The sequence below is a fragment of the Toxotes jaculatrix genome, chromosome 16 (assembly GCF_017976425.1).
Source record: "Toxotes jaculatrix isolate fToxJac2 chromosome 16, fToxJac2.pri, whole genome shotgun sequence".
Lineage (NCBI taxonomy): Eukaryota > Metazoa > Chordata > Actinopteri > Toxotidae > Toxotes > Toxotes jaculatrix.
In genome coordinates, this window is record NC_054409.1 from 5083494 (window position 1) to 5103956 (window position 20463).

Below are 20463 nucleotides of genomic sequence, written 5' to 3' on the forward strand. Positions count from 1 at the left end.
TTTCATTAATTGGGGTCCTCATACAAATAACACAGTCTTTTTCATGTTTTAAGCAATTGTGAGAAAGATGGGAAATATTCAAGGAGCAACACTTTATCCAAAAATGCAATGATGCAACATTAGTTTGGTGTTTTGTTAACCAACTGAGCCCCAAACTGAGTTCCTGACTGCTACAGCAGACCGATCAAATAAATCAAGGCTTTTTTTTTTTTTTTTTTAATAACTGTTCAGAAGTGTAACCAGCAAACACGAGAAAACAGAGCATGATGCAGGTTTTTATCAAACAAGGAACTGCAGCTGAAATGTGACCAAACTACTCCAAAAGATCATGTACACATTTATTTATTGTAACAAAGCAACTGGTACACTTAATTTAATGTGAACAGGGTTTCCAGTGGAACAGGAGAAAAAACGCTGCAGACTCCACAGAGGACTCCACAGAAAATCTTTTTTTTTTTCTTCTTCTTCTCTCCCATCTCAAAATGTTAAGCCGAGCCTGAAAATTAGATTTTTAGGTTGTTTTTTTTTTTTTCTTTTTTAATATATAAAAAAATGTACATTTCAAACTTTGTTGTGGGTGCCTGAAAAAACAAGATAATGAAAATTTATTTAACAGAAGTCCAGACTTGGTGTCAAAGCCCCCCCACCCCCCCAAGCTGCCCCACCAACACCTCCCCCATTAAATTGTGTACAATTAACAGCTGTCTTACCAAGATACATGTATATCCCAAAAACATTTACAACAGTTGAAAGGAACAAGCTGGTGCTTTCAATCAGTTCCATTAGTACAATAAGTCACAAAGGAAAATGCAACTTCTAATAAGCCTTAGTATCCCCCACCACTGGATATATTATAATATACATTTATATATAAAAGTGGCTAAGGATGCTATGATTGAGTTATCACTGCACCATGGCTTATTTTTAAATTGAACTCACAACTTCAACAGAAACTGTCATTTCATATCTTACATAAAAATTGCTATTGTACGTATTTTAAATCTACGTAGAATGACGTGCAGAATGCTACAAACTTTTTTTTTTTTTTTTTTATTCTTTTGCATGTCTTTGGGAGATGTAGAGAAACAATGACAGGTGAGACTTCCAGAGAGCCACCAACACACGCCCCGATGACCCACCCACCCCAATGCAACCCACGAAGACCTGCTGTGTATGGAGCTGGTCCTCTTATATACATGGCATTATGGACAGGCCTTGGCTGCAGAGGAAGAGGACGGACAGGCTGACAACACACAGGGGAAAAAAAAAAGTTGTTTTTTTTTTTTTTTTGTCTTTTTTACAAAACCCCCCCCTCCCCCCTCCCCAACAAAACAAAATATTTTGTTCCCATGGGTTGTAGGATGATCACAGAGGGAGGACTGGGAAAAGGTGTTGGCTGAAATCTTTAATCATCCTCACCATCATCCTGAAAGAACAAAAATAAGCAAATTAAATAAATTGTAGTGGCTCTTTCAGGGCATTTTGAGGGGACTTCTACAGGACAGGAGGGGATTAAAATCACTGGTTCAGGACTCCAAAAAACAGCAAGTGAGATGTTTTCCATGTGGTATCCTTACCTCTCCATCTTCCCCATCCCCGTCCTCGTCCTCATCCTCGCCTTCCTCTTCCTCCCCCTCGTCAATATCTTCCAGACCCTCCTCTTCATCATCGTCGTCATCGCCGTCACCTTCCTCATCTTCCATGTCAGGGACCTTGGAAAACACATAGACCAGAGGTGTCCAAACTGTTCCACAAAGGGCCGAGTGGCTGCAGGTTTTTGTTGCAAACCAATGAAGAGCACACAGTTTGACCAATCAACTGTCTGAAGACTGAGATCAGCTGATTAAATGAGTCAAGTCTGGTGTGCTGCTGCTGCTTGGTTGGAACAAAAACCTGCAGCCACACTTTAACGGAGAGAGAAAGAGGACTGTGGAAGTCCAGACGAGATCTACGGGACCAAGAAAACCTTCAGATAAAACCGTAAACTCGGATCTGTTCTTCACATTGAAAAGCGATGATCCTACCAGGTAGTACTGCAGGGGGTTGGGCCAGATGTCGTCCTTGATCACTTCCCCCAGCTCATCGGCCCCCGCGTCCGAGTGGTCGGTGAACCAGGTGAAGAAGCTCTCCGGCTCCTCATGCTGCCTTTTCTTCCCAGCTTTGTTTGGCGTCTGACCCGTGCGCTTCGTCAGGTCCTGGTGGGGCAGAAAATCAAGATTTCAGGTTAAAAAGAAGTACAAACAACACTAGTAGCACAAAAGTGGAATAAAAGTTTGTGGAAGTTTTAAATTCTAGCTTTCCTACACCTTAGGGTAAGGAGATTGTGTAATAGCATTAAAAATATAACTATAATTCTTCATAAATTCAAATCCAAAAGCAAAAGAAACATGCAAACCAACCTTTCCAGCTTTCCATTTGATTTCAGTGGATTTGGAAACAGGATCTCCGCTCTCGTTTACATTAAACTCTTTGGAGAGGGCTTTGTTCTCAAAGTACGGATTCTCATCAAAATACTGTGGAAGACAAAACACACCCGCGTCACATTACATTACATTACATTACATTACAGCCTGATATTTATAATGCGTGCAAACACAGAGTGAACTCACAAAATCTATTCTATATCCAGACTTGATATCCTCGAACTCGGTGACCTCCACCCTCGACAAGTAATGAAGTGCTTCCTCGTCCTCCTCCCCAAGAAGAGCTGAGACTACAGGTCAGACGCAACAGACACACACCAACACTGTTAGCTGCTGATCACTCTTCTGTATGTGTGTGTGAGAAAAAGATTTACATATGTAATCACAATGAAATAAGAGTTTACCTTGTGGATGGTTGACGAATGTTGTGACCCAGAAGTTGGGGATTTTGGCTATGAGTTCTGATCGCTTCTGAAAGAACGGCTGGCGTAATTTGTTGTACTTCTGCTCTACTTTTAAAATTTCTTCGCTAGCCTGTTCGTTCAGTCTGGGAAGGAAAGAAAACAAAAACATGTCAATAAAAGAACTTTCTCCATGCACCTGCCTTTCAGGGAACACACACTTCAAACTCACCTGTCAATTTCATTCTGTACTTCGTCAATGTGTTCAATGGCTTCCTGTTGCTCTTTTTCTGAAAGGAAAAGAAAACTTTATCAACTTTGGATTTATTTTATTATTTACTGGACAATGACTGGTATAATTAGAGTGGCATCATAATAACCAATTAAATTTGGCCACTATCACAAGCCCTTCCGTTGCTCTTATCATCTTTTTTTTATTTTATATAAACACAAGGCTTCCTTCCACCCAGAGCAACAGAGTCCCTCTATTTGCAGAGCAATAAGAGAAACACCCGAGCAGAAAATAAGCTGCTCTAATTGTAAGTGTTCCTCTTTTGATAAATGGCTTTCTTGGAGAAAAATGATTTTGCCACCTTCCTTTCACAGTCTTTTCTTCATTGCATTACAAATTAGTCGACCTATTTGCTCTTGACTTCTTTTTCCACAGACCATATTACCAGCCAAAACCAGCAGACAAAGATGGGGAGAAAAAAAATAAAGATATAAAAACATATTAAACAACATGACCTCCAATGATGCTACCATGTCCTCCCCTTTTGTTTGCACAAATTACATCCATTTCTACTAGTGTAAGAAAAGCTATTAAAAAAGTCATACAAATTCTTTCACTATATTCACATGCTCCTTGACTCTGTCAGGGACTTAATTCAGCATTTATTCAGTGTGTGGGTGTTTTTTTTTGTTTGTTTTAAAGACTTTTTGTCTCTGGTCAACGCACCTGAAAATGTATTGGGATGTGTATACCACAAAGAATCAATTACAAAAGAGAATAATAGCAGAAAATGGGCAAAAAAAACTGAGGACAGAATTAGTTGGTTTTAGTTTTGGTTGCCTTCTAAAGCTAGACTGATGAAACCAAATAAAACCATCTGCCATTACTGGCTTGTGCTCTTGTGCTGGCTTATTACAGATCTGCATCAGTGCATATGTTGGACGTCATTAAGAAGCAGAGTCTCTGTTACATAGTTTTTTTTTCTTGTTTGTTTTTGCAATACAAGTGTACTTCTATGCTGTTAAAATTATCCAGTTAATTAGGTACCTGGACCATAATTCTTCAAATAAATAATAATAATAATAATAATAATGAACAATAATAATAATAATAATACAATAATAATGGAATGAAATAAAAATGAAACATTTAAATGTCACACTTCACATTTTCGTTCTACGCGTGAACATAAACTGCTTACATTAACATCTTCACGCCGCCTGATTTTGACCGATCATGATCATCATTTTATGTTTAAAATATTTTAAAGCTAAAGCCTGACCGTGCAGCCACACGAACTCCTCGCAGTCATTTCTCCGTTGCATGAGAGGTGTGTTAAAATAACGCGGGACGCCAAAGCGTAATGTGTTTGGTTGAGGTGTGTGTGTGGTGGATCCATGGCAGACAGACCCTCTGCCTCCTGCAGTCTGGAGCTTCCTGTTGCTCCTAAAGGCGGCCTGGTTTGAATGAGGGGCTTAACGACGTCTCGCTACAAAAAAAAAATCTGTCTGCCGCACACGGATAACAACACACTGCGAGGTCCGCCAAAGCCTCTTGACGCATGTTTAGCTCATTAACATTCATGCTTCCACTACATAGCGATATTCCTGCTTTCTAAAAAAGGAACAAGAAGCGCTTGTTTACATTTTGTCCTGCTCGCACACAAAAGCCAAGCTCGCACGCATGGTCCTGTTAATCTGAGTTAGCTAACGTTATCAGCGCTATCGGCCTCTCTTGACAGGTGGGAAACGGGACACAGTGAATGTTGCACTTGCTAATAATGTGGGCAAACAATCGTTTATGAAGCTCCAAGCACAAGCGCGTATGAGGAAGCGCACAGCTGCACCACTTTCACCAGTACCTCCCTACAACAAACCTCCCGAGGCTGTCTGCATAAATAATAACTGCACATCACGCTAAATGCAGCCTATGCAATGCAAATACCGGCCTCCTTCATGTCAACTAGCTGTTAGTAGCCAGCGTAAGCTAATAGCTAGCTAACCTATCATGCTGGCTAAATAGTTAGCCCATGCTAGCATGCTACATTACTGAGAAGTCCAGCACAACCGCATTTACTTCAATTTGTATATGCAGGAAAATGTAAATTAAACTGTTCATCCCTGAGCATATATCATTTCAACACGATACTGCACAGGAAACTACAGTGAAAATAACAAAATGACGAAAAACAAATGAAAATGGCGTTGTACAGGATAACCGCCATTCCTTAACGTTACCAGAGGTCTCGTCCGCTCCGTCGTGATTTGAATTCTCCTTCCTACTGACTTTCGCCGATGAGGCCGACATGGTTATCGTTTGCCGTGATTATTTCGACCAGATGTATATCCCGGGTGGTTGAGAACTCTTCTCTGACGGATAAAAGTTACTTCCACCTTACACAGTGCGTGTCCTGAAGCCCACGATCAGGAGGAATGAGCGCAGCTCTGCACGCTGGTTTTCTCTGTGGCGCCCGGTCGGTGAACATATTTATGGTACTCTACTGCCCCCAGCCGGCTGGAGTCCGACACTGCAACTTAAAGCTGTAGGCAGCGCGCCCAACTTCTCAAATCTGTAGGTAACCAGGAGAACGTGCTACCAGACCATGCGTGACCACAGTATGTTCTGAAAGTCACATGTTTTACTTTTGATACTCATTTGTTGACAACCTTGGGCTGAGGCAAACTGCAATGTCTCAAAGTAAAGTTCCCATCTTTATAAATTATAACTACTGGCCATATATACAGTCATGTATATCATGTGACTAAAACAGACAGTCAAGAAAACAAGGGTGGTCTAATAATCTTTTCCATGACTGTATATATATTGATAGTACAGCAATAGTAGTTGTAATAGTAATAGTAATAGTAATAGTAATAGTAATAGTAATAGTACAACATTTAAAGCTGATGCACACTCAATCCTCCAGTCTATGCTAAATCCAAACCCTCCTCTTCAACAAACCCATGTATGGTTGTCTGTCACTTACTGCTACAGTAGTTCTCTCTCTGGTAAGTTTTATCTGCTACTGCAGCAAAACACACTGTTTATTTTAATCAGAGGTCACCGTGTTCCCATTCCTGCAAATCTCATCCAGCTGCTTTTCTATCTATCAATCTTATCTATGTAATAGGAGACATCAAATTAAAAGGAGAAAGGTCATTCAAAGATTTTATTTGTGAATCATCATTAGCCTTAATGGGCAATGCATCGTTCACATGCTATTTGAAACAGAAATTTGAAGCATATGAATTACCATGGAAGTCAATACTCCTGGTAAGGCTTTCTGACAGCATGCCGAAAAAAGGTTGTTGTGTAGTTTACCTTTATTCCTACTCAACACGTGTTTGTCTCAAATATAAAGATGGAGCTGTTACTTTGTGTGGTCAAGTGTATTACTGAAGTACCAACAGTGTTGCTTTCTAGCCCCACACAGGTTTTTTTTTTTTTTTTTTTTTTTTAAATCCACTTTCTCAACGTTAATTATGTTTACCTAAAGAGCAGAACTTCTGCCAGTACCGTAACCACATGGAGGAAAAAAACACGCCTTTTTATTTACATGACATGCCCACAGTACAACAAATGTGAGACAAAATTTCCAATCCCACCCACTCTCTGAGTGTGCGGCTGGATACAGCAGACTACAGCAACAAGTTATGTTAAAAATGGATTACATGGCGAGAGGTTTTTGTCCAGTTCATTGTTGAAAATACGTGTCTGTTAAGTCAACAACAGCAACAGAAGCCAGGGTGAGGTCTTTACAAAATACCTTTAAAACAAACCATATTACTGTTTCATTTCAACGGCTTTCATATTATCTAAAGATTCAAGAGCAGGTTTATGAATATATTACATTTATTAAAGGCACTTGTCTTTGCTCAGGTTTTTCGTAGCTGTGTGTTGAAATCAGGTGTGTGAGAGGAGATCTTAGGCTTCCTGAATGCTTCAGAAGGCAACCTCGGCAGGTGCACTGAATAGTCCAATGTGATTGGTTCCTGCACCTCCTCTGTCATTGCCGACTGCCAATCAATCCTGCCGCTGCCCACTGACGTCAAGTTGTGCGTGGAGCCCAAGTTGAACTGAATTCAAACTTTTGACTCAGGTTAGTGTCCGAGACGGGTACGAGAACGCGGCTATGAAGAGTCTGTGAGCAGTTTTTAACAGACGTTGAATTTCACATGCCGCTGTCAGTTTACCTAAGCCAGTTGTGCCATTCCCCCCGGAGCTGGTTCACTTACTTTCCGAGCCCGAAGAGGACCGTTGGCAGCGGGAGTGGACGTTGACGCCGCGTGAATGTCCAGCACAGACCACTGACAGCCACCATGTCAGGTCAAACACTACAGGTATTTTGTTTTCTTTTTGCCACGGGATGTCCAGTTCCTCAAATGAAATAATCGTGGAGACAATTAGCTGGCAGTTTTACGCCAACAAATATTACCCGACCTTCAGATTAGTTAAATAAAGCGAATTGCCACTTTGCCAGACGGGCGCGCTGGATTTTCCTGTTTGTCTCGTTTGCTTCTTCTCATAGTTCCGCTGCCTTTGTGTTAGCCGGTCAAATACCTGTAAAGTTTAACTGTAACCCGTTTAAACAACTTAGTTTCACCAAGAAAAGATTGTAAGCGTTTAGATACTTCTTCGACATCGGTAAAGTGAGTTACTTATTTGAGTAAACACTAAGTGTCTTGCTAAATAGTTAAATAAAATGCAGAGAATGAGGTTACTTTCAATACATTTTTGTTGTTTGGACAACCGTCCACAACCCGTGGTAAAGGAATTGCTGAAGACACATTTTAGTCTATCGTTTGACATCGTATTAAAATAAGTCATTTAGTAATTTTGCATGGTAACGCAAGATATAATAAACGCATTGTTTCTCATAGGTCTAGTCCAATTAAAACGAAGAATGTAAAGCTGTCTGGCACACTTTGGTTAGCATGATATTTGGGTTCATTGTTTTTATATTGGATCTAGAATTGACACCACTTCCTGGGACTGAAAAAGGTGAACCTGTTTTGACTGCGAGGGTGTGTCTGTTAGGTAATACAGGGGATGAATAGAGACCGGTAATGGCTAACACAGACGACGCTGAACTCAGGTTCCTGTTCACAGCTTCTGATATGGCTGGGAAAGTCAGGGGAAACAAGTTATTGTCAAAATGTGTGAGACATCGCGGTCATAGCCATAACACTGTTTGAAACCCCTTTTCAGATCTGTGAAACTGTTATTTTGTTTTGTGAAAACACAAAATTATTTCACTGCTCTGTTTATATCCAGGCTAGGACACAATAGACAGTATAATGGGATAATGGTGGACATGTCTGCAGGCAGTTTGGAGATCATGAGATGAAGTGTTGAAAGACAGGTTTCATCAAAATATCTTCATAAATAGATAAAATGAAGAACAAACAAACTAATGGCTGAATTATGGTGCTTCTAAGACAGTAAAGGGGTTGTCAGAAGTTAAGAAAATGAGCCAGAGAAAAGCTTAACACAGTCGGTTTGAGGACAAGAGAGAGAAGAACAGCCCCTAGTGAATGTAAATCGAAATACAGTAGCAGCAGTGGTCAGGAGGTACAGGAAGAGCCATACTACCTCTAACAGCTTGCACTGAAAAACAGATGAGTAAGGGCTTGACTTGGCACAAGGATCATCAGTGAAAACTGGTGTTTCAGTGACTGATCAGACAGTGAGAAGGACGCAGCATGAAGTCAAACCTCTATGGACACAAAACTTTCCATAGAACATGGAAAGAAGCCTCATGAGCATTCACACATTCTTTGGTCAGATGAAAGCAAAATAAAGTTTGGATCAGATGGGGTCCAGCATGTTTGGTGCAGACCTGGTCAGGACCACCACAGTGACTGCACAATTCCGACCGTGAAACGTGGAGGTGGGAGTGTGCTGATATGGGTCAAAGGTGCAAAGCTGTAAGTTTCAGTACTATAATATATATCCTTATCAGTGAGCATATAACCTGTCTTATGAATTCAGTTAGCATTTTTATTTTGATTACTGGTTAATCCTCTGATTATATGTTTTATTAAATGTCTGAAAATGTGAAAAAAATGTCAAAAAAAATGCTCATGTACAGTAGCTTCAGAAAGCATTCAGACTCCTTCACTTTCTTCACACTTTATTGGGTTGTAGATTTAATTTTGAATGGATGACACTGACAAAATGACATGATTGAAACACACTGGCACTTTTGATTGATGACTAAATTAATTTTTTGCTAAGAATTTACTCCTTTATCAGTCATGAAAATAAGCAACAGTTGCAACCCTCATCTTGTCACAGCACCTGATTTCCTGAAAAAGTTGATCTTAAATGAAGTTGCTGCTGTAGTAGAAAACTCATCCACAAGGGGGAGGTGTTGTGTCATTTGTTGTTGTCTATCCTCAGCAGTCCTTCCTGTTAGATCAGATGGTGCCTTTCCTTTGTTCTTAGGCTGCATCAACACAACCTAATTTCTATTTAGTGTTTTTTTTTTTTCAATAACATGTTTACATTTTTAGTCCAGTGCCTGTTGGTGGGGGCTGATTGCTTGACCATCACCACAGTGGCTTTGGTCCTCAGCAATACAACTGCCATGATGTAGTCACCTAAATCTACCCTGAAATCTTGTGCTCAAACAACCTGGTGTGTGAGTGAAAGGCACAGAAAATACTTTCTTAAAACCCAAGCATTCACGTTATGGTGTTTCTTTCTTTTTTTTTCTCTGAACGGCAACCTTCAGGGTCTAGACGAGGGGGATATTCTTGACCCAGAGTTCCAGCAGCGGTTGGAAGATGCTCGTACTGTGCTCAGGCAGGAGATCCAGCGGGAGCTGAAGATCAAGGAAGCAGCTGAAAGGCTGCGACGGGCCGTCACCAATCGCAAGAGTGCCGCCGACGTGGAGGGCCAGCTCAAGGCCTCGAGCCGCAAGCTGGACAAGTTGCACTGGGAGCTGCAGGAGCTCAATGCCAGGTCTATGGCCACAGAGAAAGACAGTACCACAGGTAACTCAATCAGAGACTTTACTTCTTCTTCAAGATTGTAGTTCCTTTAATGACCTTCAGACCATATACTCCCATGAGGTTCAGATTTTCATTCTAGTCCATGATGTGGTATCTTGTACAGTGACTGGCAGTTTTCTGTGAAATATTGTGAGGATATTCAGGTTCCTAAGAGGATGAACCCTGGCCTTTTGATAATCCCTGACCTCTGCTGTAAAACCATGAGGCCACAGTATTTCAAATTTTTCAATTTATTCATGCTCCAGAGGATGAACCCTGTCTTTTCTGGACTGTTCTGGGAACTTGCAGCAAATGTTGGTCTTCAGAGGTGAGATGCACAGAGGATTGTGGCCCTTTTTTTGGGCACTTAACAGTCAAGTTGTGTTACTAAAAGACAGCACTCGTGCGTTGTGCAAGTAAAATGGAGGAAAAGCGTCACATTGGTGTCATGCGATATGTATTTTAAGGCATACCTGTTCACAGGAGCAGAATATGACCGGTCAGACTGAAACAGTGAAATGTCCCAAATGTTCAACTGATGTCAACACCTCAGTGATCGCAAAGAAAAATCCAGCCACTTGAAATTTGTCTTTTAATGGCATGTAACAGACCCACTCAAACATGTCATGGCGAAGCATCTAGATCCTGACAACACTGCTTATTTTATGTTATACAGCTCTGACAGTTTTGTCTTCTGCGACTTTGTCATTGATCTAAGATGGAGATGACTAAAGCCTGTTGGTTTGATTAGTTCAAGGCATTTTAATGGAATTTGAAAAAGTCTGGAGAGCCCAGTGGCAGATTGTAATGCACACTGCTGTGTCGACTTACAAAAACGTACACCCCATGAATAATTGAAGGATGCTGTACTCACAAAAATTATACACAGGGACTTTAAAGACGTAAACTAAACCAGTCCTTTAACCCTTTCAAATGATTTACTTCTAAATGGAGAGAGCTGGTTTCCCAACATAAAATAATCCTTGCTTCCCCCCATGTTATTATTATTATTGTTATTTTTATGAAGGCTGCTTGGAAGAAGAAGACAACCAGTCAGCAGAGCCGTGTCAGTGGGAAGAGGTCACATCACCAATGGCCAGTCGAGTCAGAACCCTGAAGAAACAGCTCACCATGGAGACCAAAGTCAAACAGGGTGCTGAGAACATGATCCAGACTTATGCTAACGGCTCGGTTAAGGTACAGTACGCTGTGGCCCAGATTACATGCACATCACAACACACACACTCACCCCCACTCCGTCTCGTCCCCCTTTTCACACACTTGGTCACTTTGCTGATAGAGATGGTTTTCGGAGATTAACACTGACTCATGTTGGAAAGTGCTTACAGCAGGAGAAAGATGCCGCGCCGATGTGTTCTCACACATCAGAGCTGCTTTCTCCTGCTGTAAGCACAGAGGATTGGACAGGGGAAGGAAGCAAAGAAACACCACTGCAGAGAGAGTACTTGAGGACAGGGCTGTCCTTAGTGGGCACAGCATAGTACTAGCATGAACTCTGTTGTCCACCTTTCATCCTGAATTCTTTTTTTAATTTCATTAAAATGTAGTTGTGTTTTAAATGTGCTAAATGGCTCTCATTTAATGTCGTTCAGGCATTATGTAAAGCAAATGAACTGCCCTAGAGAATCAAATTATTATTGTTCCTGTAATTTTCTTTGCGATTGTTCATTTGTTTGACAAAGAAAAACATGTCACATATTCAGTTGGAGGTATTTCAAATGTAGGGTATACATCCTATGAATGATATGACAGGAATTTGGGTGTTCAAATGCAACCATGTCAACTATGAGAGGCACGAGCGTGGATTTATTTACGTGTCAGCAGTTTGACTGAATGGGGGATCGGTTGTACCACAGAGACAAGTCGATATAAGTTTTATGTTTTTTTTTTAATTAGTGTCAAATAGCTGAGGCACTGTGGTGGTCTTTAGCTGTCCATTTTTGTCTTCCAGGACAGGAAGATGCTGTCGACAGCCCAGCAGATGCTGCAGGACAGCCGCACAAAGATCGAGCTGCTGCGCATGCAGATTATCAAAGTCAGTCAAGCCGAGGAACGGGATGGCACCCATGGTAAATCTTAATCTACAGATAAACCGTTAACAAGTTCCATCATCCATCATTCTTATATCACGAGTCACTCAAGTTTTATAAACCAGGCAAATACAAACAATATGAAGAAGCTACTCAGTGCAACAAAAATGTGTTGAAGTTCTTTACATTATATCATTATGTTTTGAAAGCTGCCCATGATGCCTCAGTCTGACATACTCCACCTGCCTTCAGGTAACACTGTGGGGATGATCAGTCAGCTGGAGCTGCGGGTGGCCGAACTCGTGCACCACATGAAGATTGAGTCGGCCGTAGCGGAAGGTGCTAAAAATGTGGTGAAGCAGCTGAGTGGGCGGAAGATCCAGGACCGCCGCATACTGGCAGAGGTGTGTACCTGCTGGATAGTTACAGATATGTTTGTGTTATATTTAGTATGCTGATATTTTTCAGCCTCCTTTAAAAACTTCAGGCTCATCTGAAGATATGTTTCCATGGTAACTTTGGTCCGACTTTCTTAAACTCTATGAAACTGTATTTCCTTAAAATACGCCTGACTTTAGGTGTGGGCCATAAGACCAAAACATCCTTGGTTTGTCTTTTGCTGCATGTCTCTCTCTCTCTCCCCCCATGCCCGTGTCTTTACTGTCCTTTAAAAAGTCTGGAGAAAAAGAGTTTGTCGTGTGTCCCTCAGGCTCAGGCACGAATGCAGGAGTCGTCTCAGAAGGTGGATTTGTTACGTCTCTCCCTGGAGAGACGTTTGAGTGAGTTGCCTCAGGACCATCCCAAGTATGCTGCTATTAAAGAGGAACTAGTCCTGGGAACCTCCCCTTCCTATGGCACACCAAAGAAGCAGTCCAATACTCCGTCCTCTTCTTCCTGCTTCTTGAAACCAGCCAGTCTAACAGGTTGATACTAATATTTAAATCTACTCTTTTCATTTAATTTCCATGGTAAATAATTGGTCATCTGAAAACTTTGAATGGTGTTTGATAAATGATGTTCTGTGTCGCAGGTCGGTTAGAGGTATGCTTGATGGGCTGCCAAGACCTGTTGGAGTCCGTTCCGGGCCGTAGTCGTGTGACCAGTGTCTCGCCAGTCCCTGGAAGCTTCTCAGATGGAAAGTCTCTGAAGGTGAGAGCCGGCCTATCAGGGCGCAGTGCCAATGGCAAGACGACCAAGGCTGACGACCTGTCCTGTAAGTGAACACTCCAACTCCAAGCTATTGTTTGTTTGGCCATATCACTTTCCTGTGTGTGGGGAAGTAAAATGTTGTTGCATCTCGTCATTACATTTTATTACCACGACACCTCAAATTACACCCTGAAAACATGCCGAAGATCTTAAATAGTTTCATGAGTCCCGAATACTGTCTACAGAACTTCCTGTCAGGCTGCGGAATGCCCCATCCAGCTCCACCAATCAGAGGCTCCACATGTTTCAGGGTAGTTCTATGTAGCCACATAGAGGATGTTCTAAGAGCTGAAACCTGGGGAATTGGAGACCTTATCTCATAATTATAGTAACATAGTTTTATCTTTTTTTTGTGTGTGTGTCTCAGCGGAGATAAGCGCTGTGCTGAAGGTGGACAACAGGATAGTGGGACGCACACACTGGAGACAGCTGGGTAAAGAGGCCTGGGGCCAGAGCTTCAGCATCGAACTGGAAAGGGTCAGTTGGCTTTCACTTCACTAACAACCTAAATTACATCTGAGCCCTTGCTTTTTGTGATGACATGAAATGGAATTAAAAATGGAAAAAGTGAAAACACATTCTTAAAATGTTTGCAAATCAAAAAAAATCATGCTCAATCAATCAATGATGCAATCAATGATGCTCCAGATTGTGTTCAGGTTCTTCCTGTCGGCTTTCGTTATCTTTGAGATGTGTCTAGAACATGACTGGCACACACCTGTGTATATAAAGTCCCGCAATTCACGCTTACATGACAGGACAAAAACTAAGCCATGAAGTCCAACTAGTATTGGTGGTCCTCTTGACTGAATAGCTTACTGTAAAATGTTCTCTCTCTCTCTCTCACTCCTAATGGTGAACATCTGTCAACAGCCCAAGAACATTAACCCTGAGCTTCTGGCTTCTGGTCCCTCTGCGGGTCAGAATGGCCTAAGGATGTCTTTGATAGTCTCAACCTCCTACTCTACTCATGTAATCCTTACCACTAATCCTCTGACATTTGCTCTAATCTGGCTTTAGCTAAACACGCCCAGCATCCCCACTTAAGACTTTAGGCTTTAGTGCTGAATGCCCCAGCTCTTCTTCTCTCTGTTAGACCTTTTAAAGGGAAAAGTCGCTGAACCACCTCAGATCATGTAGGTTTATGTTATGTGCACCGTTGACCTCAACTTTGTTTCTGAGAAATCAGAACTTTTGTTAGCAGCACCTGCTGTTTGCAGAATTTTAATTTTGGTTTCTGAAATGCACAAATTATAGTTTAACGTCTACCCTGTTTTTATGTCCTCACTGTCGTAGTTGTAGTATGTCTGTAGTAGCAGTAGAAGTGCTCTAGATACATAACACACACACCGAAATATGAAATTCTGAATATGTATTGAGTATTTGTGTGTCGTTCTAGTCCAGGGAGCTGGAAATTGCTGTGTACTGGAGAGACTGGCGGGCGTTAAGTGGGGTGAAGTTCCTGCGGCTGGAGGACTTCCTGGATAACCAACGCCACGGCATGTGTCTCCAGCTGGAGCCTCAGGGCATCCTCTTCATCGAGGTTCTCACTTTCATTTACATCTGAAAGTTCTACCGTAGTTTATTTTACTCTTTATAATTAAACTACACTTAAAATCATCGCTGCAAACCGTAAATAATAAACCATTTCATTTTAGAGAGTTTTTGCATCCCATATAGTGTGCATGCATTTCTTATTCCAGAGTTGCCTTAATTTCCAAAACAATATTAATCCTTGGGTTCAAATATTATTATTGTTACACCAACAGTCCTGTAACTGAGTCTTCATCAGCTCCTCTGATCATTTCCAGGTCACGTTTATCAACCCTGTCATTGAGCGGCCTTCCAAACTCCAGAGGCAAAGGAGAATATTCCCTAAAGAAAAAGGTAGCAGCTATTTATTTGTTGATATAAAGAAAGGGGAGCTGCAGAAATCCTGATGACCAGGCAACACCATAGCACCTGCAAACCATCAGTGAAATCCCTCAGACAAACATCCAAAAAAAACAACATAGAGAACAGAGAACTTGCAAATATTATGCTTTCCCTTGAGTTAGAATTTGTAATTCCCTTAAAAGTAATTCAGAACCTTACAGTATATAGTTCAGATCTTTATTTATTTTTTTCTTTTTTTGTGTCTCCTTCTCTCCTCACAGGAAAGGATTTCCTGCGCGCCGCCCAGATGAACATGAACTTTGCCACTTGGGGCCGTTTGATGATGAGCATCCTGCCTCCCTGCAGCAACTTGGAGCCCATGAGCCCTCCATTAGCGGGCCCTAACGCTGGCCCCACGTCCACTTCCACCACTTCTCCATCACAGTAAGACTCTTGGTGTGTCTGTGTACATCGTGACCCAGAAACATCTCTTTGTCACATCCATGAAAGAGCTGTTTCAGAAGTGAGCTATTAACTTCTCCACTTAGCTTCCCACTGTGACTTGAGGCTATTTTTCCTGCCCACTCATGTTCTGATCTGAAACTAGAGAGAATGCAGGGCTGATGGCAACATTATCACTGACCTGCATTCAGAGTTAAGAGAAGTCAACACACATTGGCTTGATAATAATATTAATAATAATATGTGTTATAAAACATTTTGTCCAAAAACTATTTAAAAGCACATCAGTGAGCCACACTGTTCCTTCATCACCACGAACACACACACTATAGTTTCTCAGTCCCACACACACACACTATGTCATGCTGCCCTAAATACTCACTAGAGCACCAAATGTGGATTAATCCACTGCTGAAAATAGTCCCTACCAAGCCCTTTTTTTTTTCATTTTTTAAAGTTTATTGTCTTGAATGCTTTTAAATGTAAGAGCATAAAGTTTTTTCTGAAAAACAAAAAATCACTGTCTATGAAAGAAAAGGAGGACCTGATGGACGAGTAACAAAGAAAAAACAAACATTTATTAGACTGAAAAAGGGGCTTGTGGTGAGGTGTACAACAAGTGGTTTTGAAATTTTCAGAATTAAAACCCGTTTTATCCAAATTCCCAAGAATCAGTGAAAATCGGTGTAATGCATTTTTTAGTTGTGTGTTTTGTTTTTTTTTGTTTTTTTAGCGAACCTGCTTCAGTGAGTCTAAACTTTTCTGAAGAACAAATTGGCAGATCTCCACATCGCACAAGAAAGAACACTAAGGACTCCTTAGTGGTAAGTAAGTCAGATTGTGTATCAATAATCTGGGGCAGTGTTGTTTTTTTTCCATCCATCCGTTGATGTGTCAGTTAATGCCTGTGCCTGTTTACCTCACTAAAAGTTTCCCGGTGAAAACAAGAGCCCAAAGCCCAAGGAGCAACCTTGGATCTCTACAGCTTCACAGTAAGTCACACGGAGCAGGAATGGGTGGGATGAGCGGGACACAGTTCTTCCTGTAGTTCCTGGAGGATTTCCACTAAAATACTGTGGTTTCAGTGCTTACATCTTCAGTTCTTCAGTCAAACACACTGGGTTTGGTATGTGAGAAGACACAGAGAAGACTCTTCAAACAAGTAGAAATGTGTAAAACTGGTTTATGAATCTTGAATCACTTGCTAAATATTTGAATGTTGTTCTCATGCAGCAGGGATAAAGGGCTTCAGATGGAAGACTTCAACTGTATATCAGTCCTGGGGAGAGGTCACTTTGGAAAGGTACACATGCATCTTGTTCTCCTGTGTAATTTACTTGTAAAAATAAATTACACAATACTCATACTTCCTGTCAGCTCTCTCCTGCATTGTAAAATAAGGCAAATGTTTAGGTAAAAAAAAAAGATATAAAGGTAACTGTGCATCAGACAATCCTCCTTTGTGTTCTGACTGATCCAAGGTGCTGCTAGCAGAGTATAAGAAGTCCGGCAAACTCTACGCCATCAAAGCCCTGAAGAAAGGAGACATTGTGACACGCGACGAAGTCGACAGGTGAGTTGATGTTAGTCAAATGAAAGCTGAAACTTGGTGCTTCAAAGCAGAATCCATTATTTTATTTTAAACTGAATGTGCTGTAACTTTCCAAATACGTCTGACCTTTAATGTATATCCCTGTCAGGATCCCCCATTAAAGCTGACACAGCAGTAATCAGGCTATTCTTGATCTGATCCTCTGAAGTTAACCTGCTCTGGGGGCAGGGTAGCTGTGCTGCTTGGGTTACCATGGCGATTGACTCCCATTAAAAAAGTGAGCCAGTCCCGTGATACCAGAAAACCTGAGATAAGCCCGGAGGTGGACGGACAACACAACAATCTCACTTCATGTTCCAGGACAGTGGAGAACTTTGTGTTGATGTTCTCCTCTTGTGGAGAACCCTGTGTGGTCGATTGGCCATGACTGTTAGTAACCAGCCGTGTGTGTGTGTGTGTGTCTGTGTTCAGCCTGATGTGTGAAAAGAGGATCTTTGAAGTGATCAACGCCTTTCGGCATCCTTTCCTGGTCAACCTGTATGGCTGCTTCCAGACCGCAGACCACGTGTGCTTCGTGATGGCCTACTCGCCGGGAGGCGACCTCATGACGCACATCCACACCAGCATCTTCACAGAGAAACAGACCCGGTGAGCACGCACACACACACACACACACACACACACACACACACACACACACACAAACACTGCTCTGTAAACCACAGCAGCTAAAAGAGGATGTTGATATTGATCCTGTATCATCTTCTCTTCTCTGCGTTAAAGGTTTTACTCGTCGTGCGTCCTGCTTGGTCTGGAGTTTCTCCACCAAAACCATATAGTTTACAGGTGAGTCCTTCTCTTGCTGCTTTCTGAGCAGCGTTACCTCGTACCAAGATGCATGCTGGGAGCATAATTCAGTCTGTGTCTGCCTGTTTGTGTCTGTCAGGGACCTGAAGCTGGATAACTTGCTCATGGATGCGGATGGGTTCGTCAGGATTGCAGACTTTGGCTTGTGCAAAGAAGGTAGGACGTCTCACGTCTCCACCGTAGCGGCATGTTGAAGTTAATACGTCTCCGTGAACAGCACTGACCAACAAGCTCATGTGATCGCTGCTCTGTGTGTATCAGGTATGGGCCACGGTGATCGCACCTCGACGTTCTGTGGCACACCTGAGTTTCTGGCTCCAGAGGTCCTGACAGACAACAACTACACTCGCAGTGTGGACTGGTGGGGGCTGGGGGTCCTCATCTATGAGATGCTGGTGGGGGAGGTCAGTATATAGGAAAATTAAAGGAGTGTTTTTAGTTCCAAATCGTCTTTGGAGACACAAAGAAAGTATGTTTCCTTGCTGCGCTGCTGCAGTAACAGAAACTAGAAAATCTCTGGGGAAGTTTTGAATGTGTCTGCTGCTCGTTGTGTATCCAGGAGAATCAACCAGCTGTGAGATGCTGGGTGTTTGTAGAAGTGGCTGCTGGATTTGTCCACCTCATTTTAGCCTCTGCTTAACTGTGATCACACAATGAACGCCACAAGTTGGTGCCGCTCTCTGTTCTCTTTCAGTCGCCCTTCCCAGGGGATGATGAGGAAGAGGTGTTTGACAGCATCGTCAACGATGAAGTGCGCTACCCTCGCTTCCTTTCCCCGGAGTCCGCGTCCCTCATTCAGAAGGTGGGCGGTCTGTTCACGTGGATCCCAAATCGGCGCATCAGCGCTTTCCGTCGACATTTGAGTGACTCCCCCTCCGCTTGTTCTCACTGTGTTTCAGCTGCTGCAGAAAAATCCTGAGACCAGACTCGGAGCAGGAGAGGAGGACGCCTTGGAGATCAAGAGACACCGATTCTTCCAGGTCAATAACCTGCTTGCGTGTGGTCCCTCAAACAGCAGTCACCTGTTCCACGCTTCTGTAACAGCTGAAGGGAGTTTAAACTGTCAGAGTGGAAATAAAAGCTGAGCGCGAAGGGTCATTTAACGTGGTTATGTCAGGTCTATGAACTGAAATAGAACACGAGTTGAAGTGTGAGCACTGAAAGCAGTTCAAGTGGCTTGTGTTTGAGCAACAGAAGCAGAGGAACTGTGAGCTGATGTGAAGAGTAAGAGATAAAAGCAGTTGAAGAGTAAGAGGCGCCTTGTTTGTCTTCTGATAGCTGCTGTGAAAATAATGTTAACATATTATGACCAGTCATATATATATATATATTACAGATGATGCAGGTTTTTGTGTTTTTGGGTCTGTGATTCTTGCCGTTCTTACACACCCATTGTCTGTTGACAGGGGATGGACTGGGACGCTCTCCTGGCCAAGAAGGTGAAGCCGCCGTTCCTGCCGGCCATCAGGGCACCGCGGGACGTCAGCAACTTCGACGAGGAGTTCACCCGCCTCAAGCCTGTCCTCACCCTCCCACGGACCCCCTGCGTCCTCACGGCCGAGCAGCAAGAGATCTTTGCTGACTTTGACTTTTCTTTCGTGAGCTGACCACACCCCCCCCTCCTCCTCCTCTTCCTCCCTCCTCTGTGCTGCCGCACCGTCGTCAAATGCAGCTAAGTGTTTGTACTTTTATTTGACATGAAAGTGCTACAGTTGTGCCTTTGTTCACGTCCACACACTTACCACATGTTCAGGACCACGTCATCGCCTTCGTGGCTCGTTTACAGCGCACTACAAAGCCCTTGAGACACTCAGTTCTTCCGGCCTGTCGCACTTCACCGCCACATCTCGACATCTCACAGGCTCCGGTCTGATCTGATGATGCAGCGTTTACTTTTTAACGCTGAGTGTTTAACGTTTCGCCTGGGTGTATTTTATATGAATGGATAGTTGGAAGTTCTACTTTGTAAATATTCGTGATCTCAGTGAGGTAAATTGAATGTACCTTTTTCTACTTACTATAACCATTTTACATTCATCTGTTAACTGACCTCTTACACGTTGTTGGGATGTAATACACTGGGAATTGTTAATTTAAGCTCTTTGAGGGATATTTCTCAGCCAATATTTGGATTTTTTAAAACATGACTCTCATGAAGATCATGCTTGTATAGAACAAACCAGCGTGTATTTAAAGTGTCAACTACATGAAGGAAACATGAATGAATAAATTTCAATCTGCTGGACAATGAAGGACCGGGAAACTCTTCATGAAACATTTATTTATTGATGTACACAGTATTTTCAAAGTAGTAAAAAAAAAAAAAAAAAAAACATTGCATGACAGTATTGCATATAATTCAAGAAGAACATGACATGAATTAAATGTCAATTCAT

At 42.2% G+C, this 20463-nt stretch overlaps 2 protein-coding genes across 2 annotated transcripts; one reads left to right on the forward strand and one right to left on the reverse strand.

The window, feature by feature from the left end:
• Positions 1-500: 500 nt before the first annotated feature.
• On the reverse strand, positions 501-5513 carry LOC121195808 (protein SET-like). The gene is made up of 8 exons (XM_041059470.1): positions 5294-5513; positions 3057-3114; positions 2828-2970; positions 2610-2713; positions 2400-2513; positions 2025-2195; positions 1578-1712; positions 501-1426 (listed from the first exon to the last, which is right to left on the reverse strand). Exons 1-8 carry the CDS (start codon positions 5361-5363, stop codon positions 1406-1408), a joined length of 816 nt encoding a protein of 271 aa, XP_040915404.1. The 5' UTR covers positions 5364-5513; the 3' UTR covers positions 501-1405.
• A 1653-nt stretch (positions 5514-7166) lies between these two features.
• pkn3 (protein kinase N3) lies at positions 7167-20364 on the forward strand. The gene is made up of 22 exons (XM_041059468.1): positions 7167-7396; positions 9793-10054; positions 11079-11248; positions 12024-12141; positions 12355-12506; positions 12812-13025; positions 13133-13315; positions 13679-13788; positions 14711-14854; positions 15123-15198; positions 15468-15630; positions 16382-16472; positions 16579-16640; positions 16882-16951; positions 17130-17221; positions 17672-17848; positions 17984-18046; positions 18147-18223; positions 18329-18471; positions 18762-18869; positions 18967-19047; positions 19474-20364. The coding sequence occupies exons 1-22, from the start codon at positions 7376-7378 to the stop codon at positions 19672-19674; spliced, it is 2778 nt and encodes a 925-aa protein (XP_040915402.1). The 5' UTR covers positions 7167-7375; the 3' UTR covers positions 19675-20364.
• The last annotated feature ends 99 nt before the right edge of the window (positions 20365-20463 follow it).

Bases quoted from the DNA above. Each gene is read 5' to 3' on its own strand.
- pkn3 (XM_041059468.1), top strand. From the start codon at position 7,376: ATGTCAGGTCAAACACTACAG. The intron at 12,507-12,811 runs GTGTGTACCTGC...TGTGTCCCTCAG, and splicing joins ACCGCCGCATACTGGCAGAG to GCTCAGGCACGAATGCAGGA. The intron at 19,048-19,473 runs GTCAATAACCTG...GTCTGTTGACAG, and splicing joins AGAGACACCGATTCTTCCAG to GGGATGGACTGGGACGCTCT.
- LOC121195808 (XM_041059470.1), bottom strand. From the start codon at position 5,363: ATGTCGGCCTCATCGGCGAAAGTCAGTAGGAAGGAGAATTCAAATCAC. The intron at 2,714-2,827 runs GTAAACTCTTAT...TCTGACCTGTAG, and splicing joins ATTCGTCAACCATCCACAAG to TCTCAGCTCTTCTTGGGGAG. The intron at 1,427-1,577 runs GTAAGGATACCA...TTGTTCTTTCAG, and splicing joins GGGATGGGGAAGATGGAGAG to GATGATGGTGAGGATGATTA.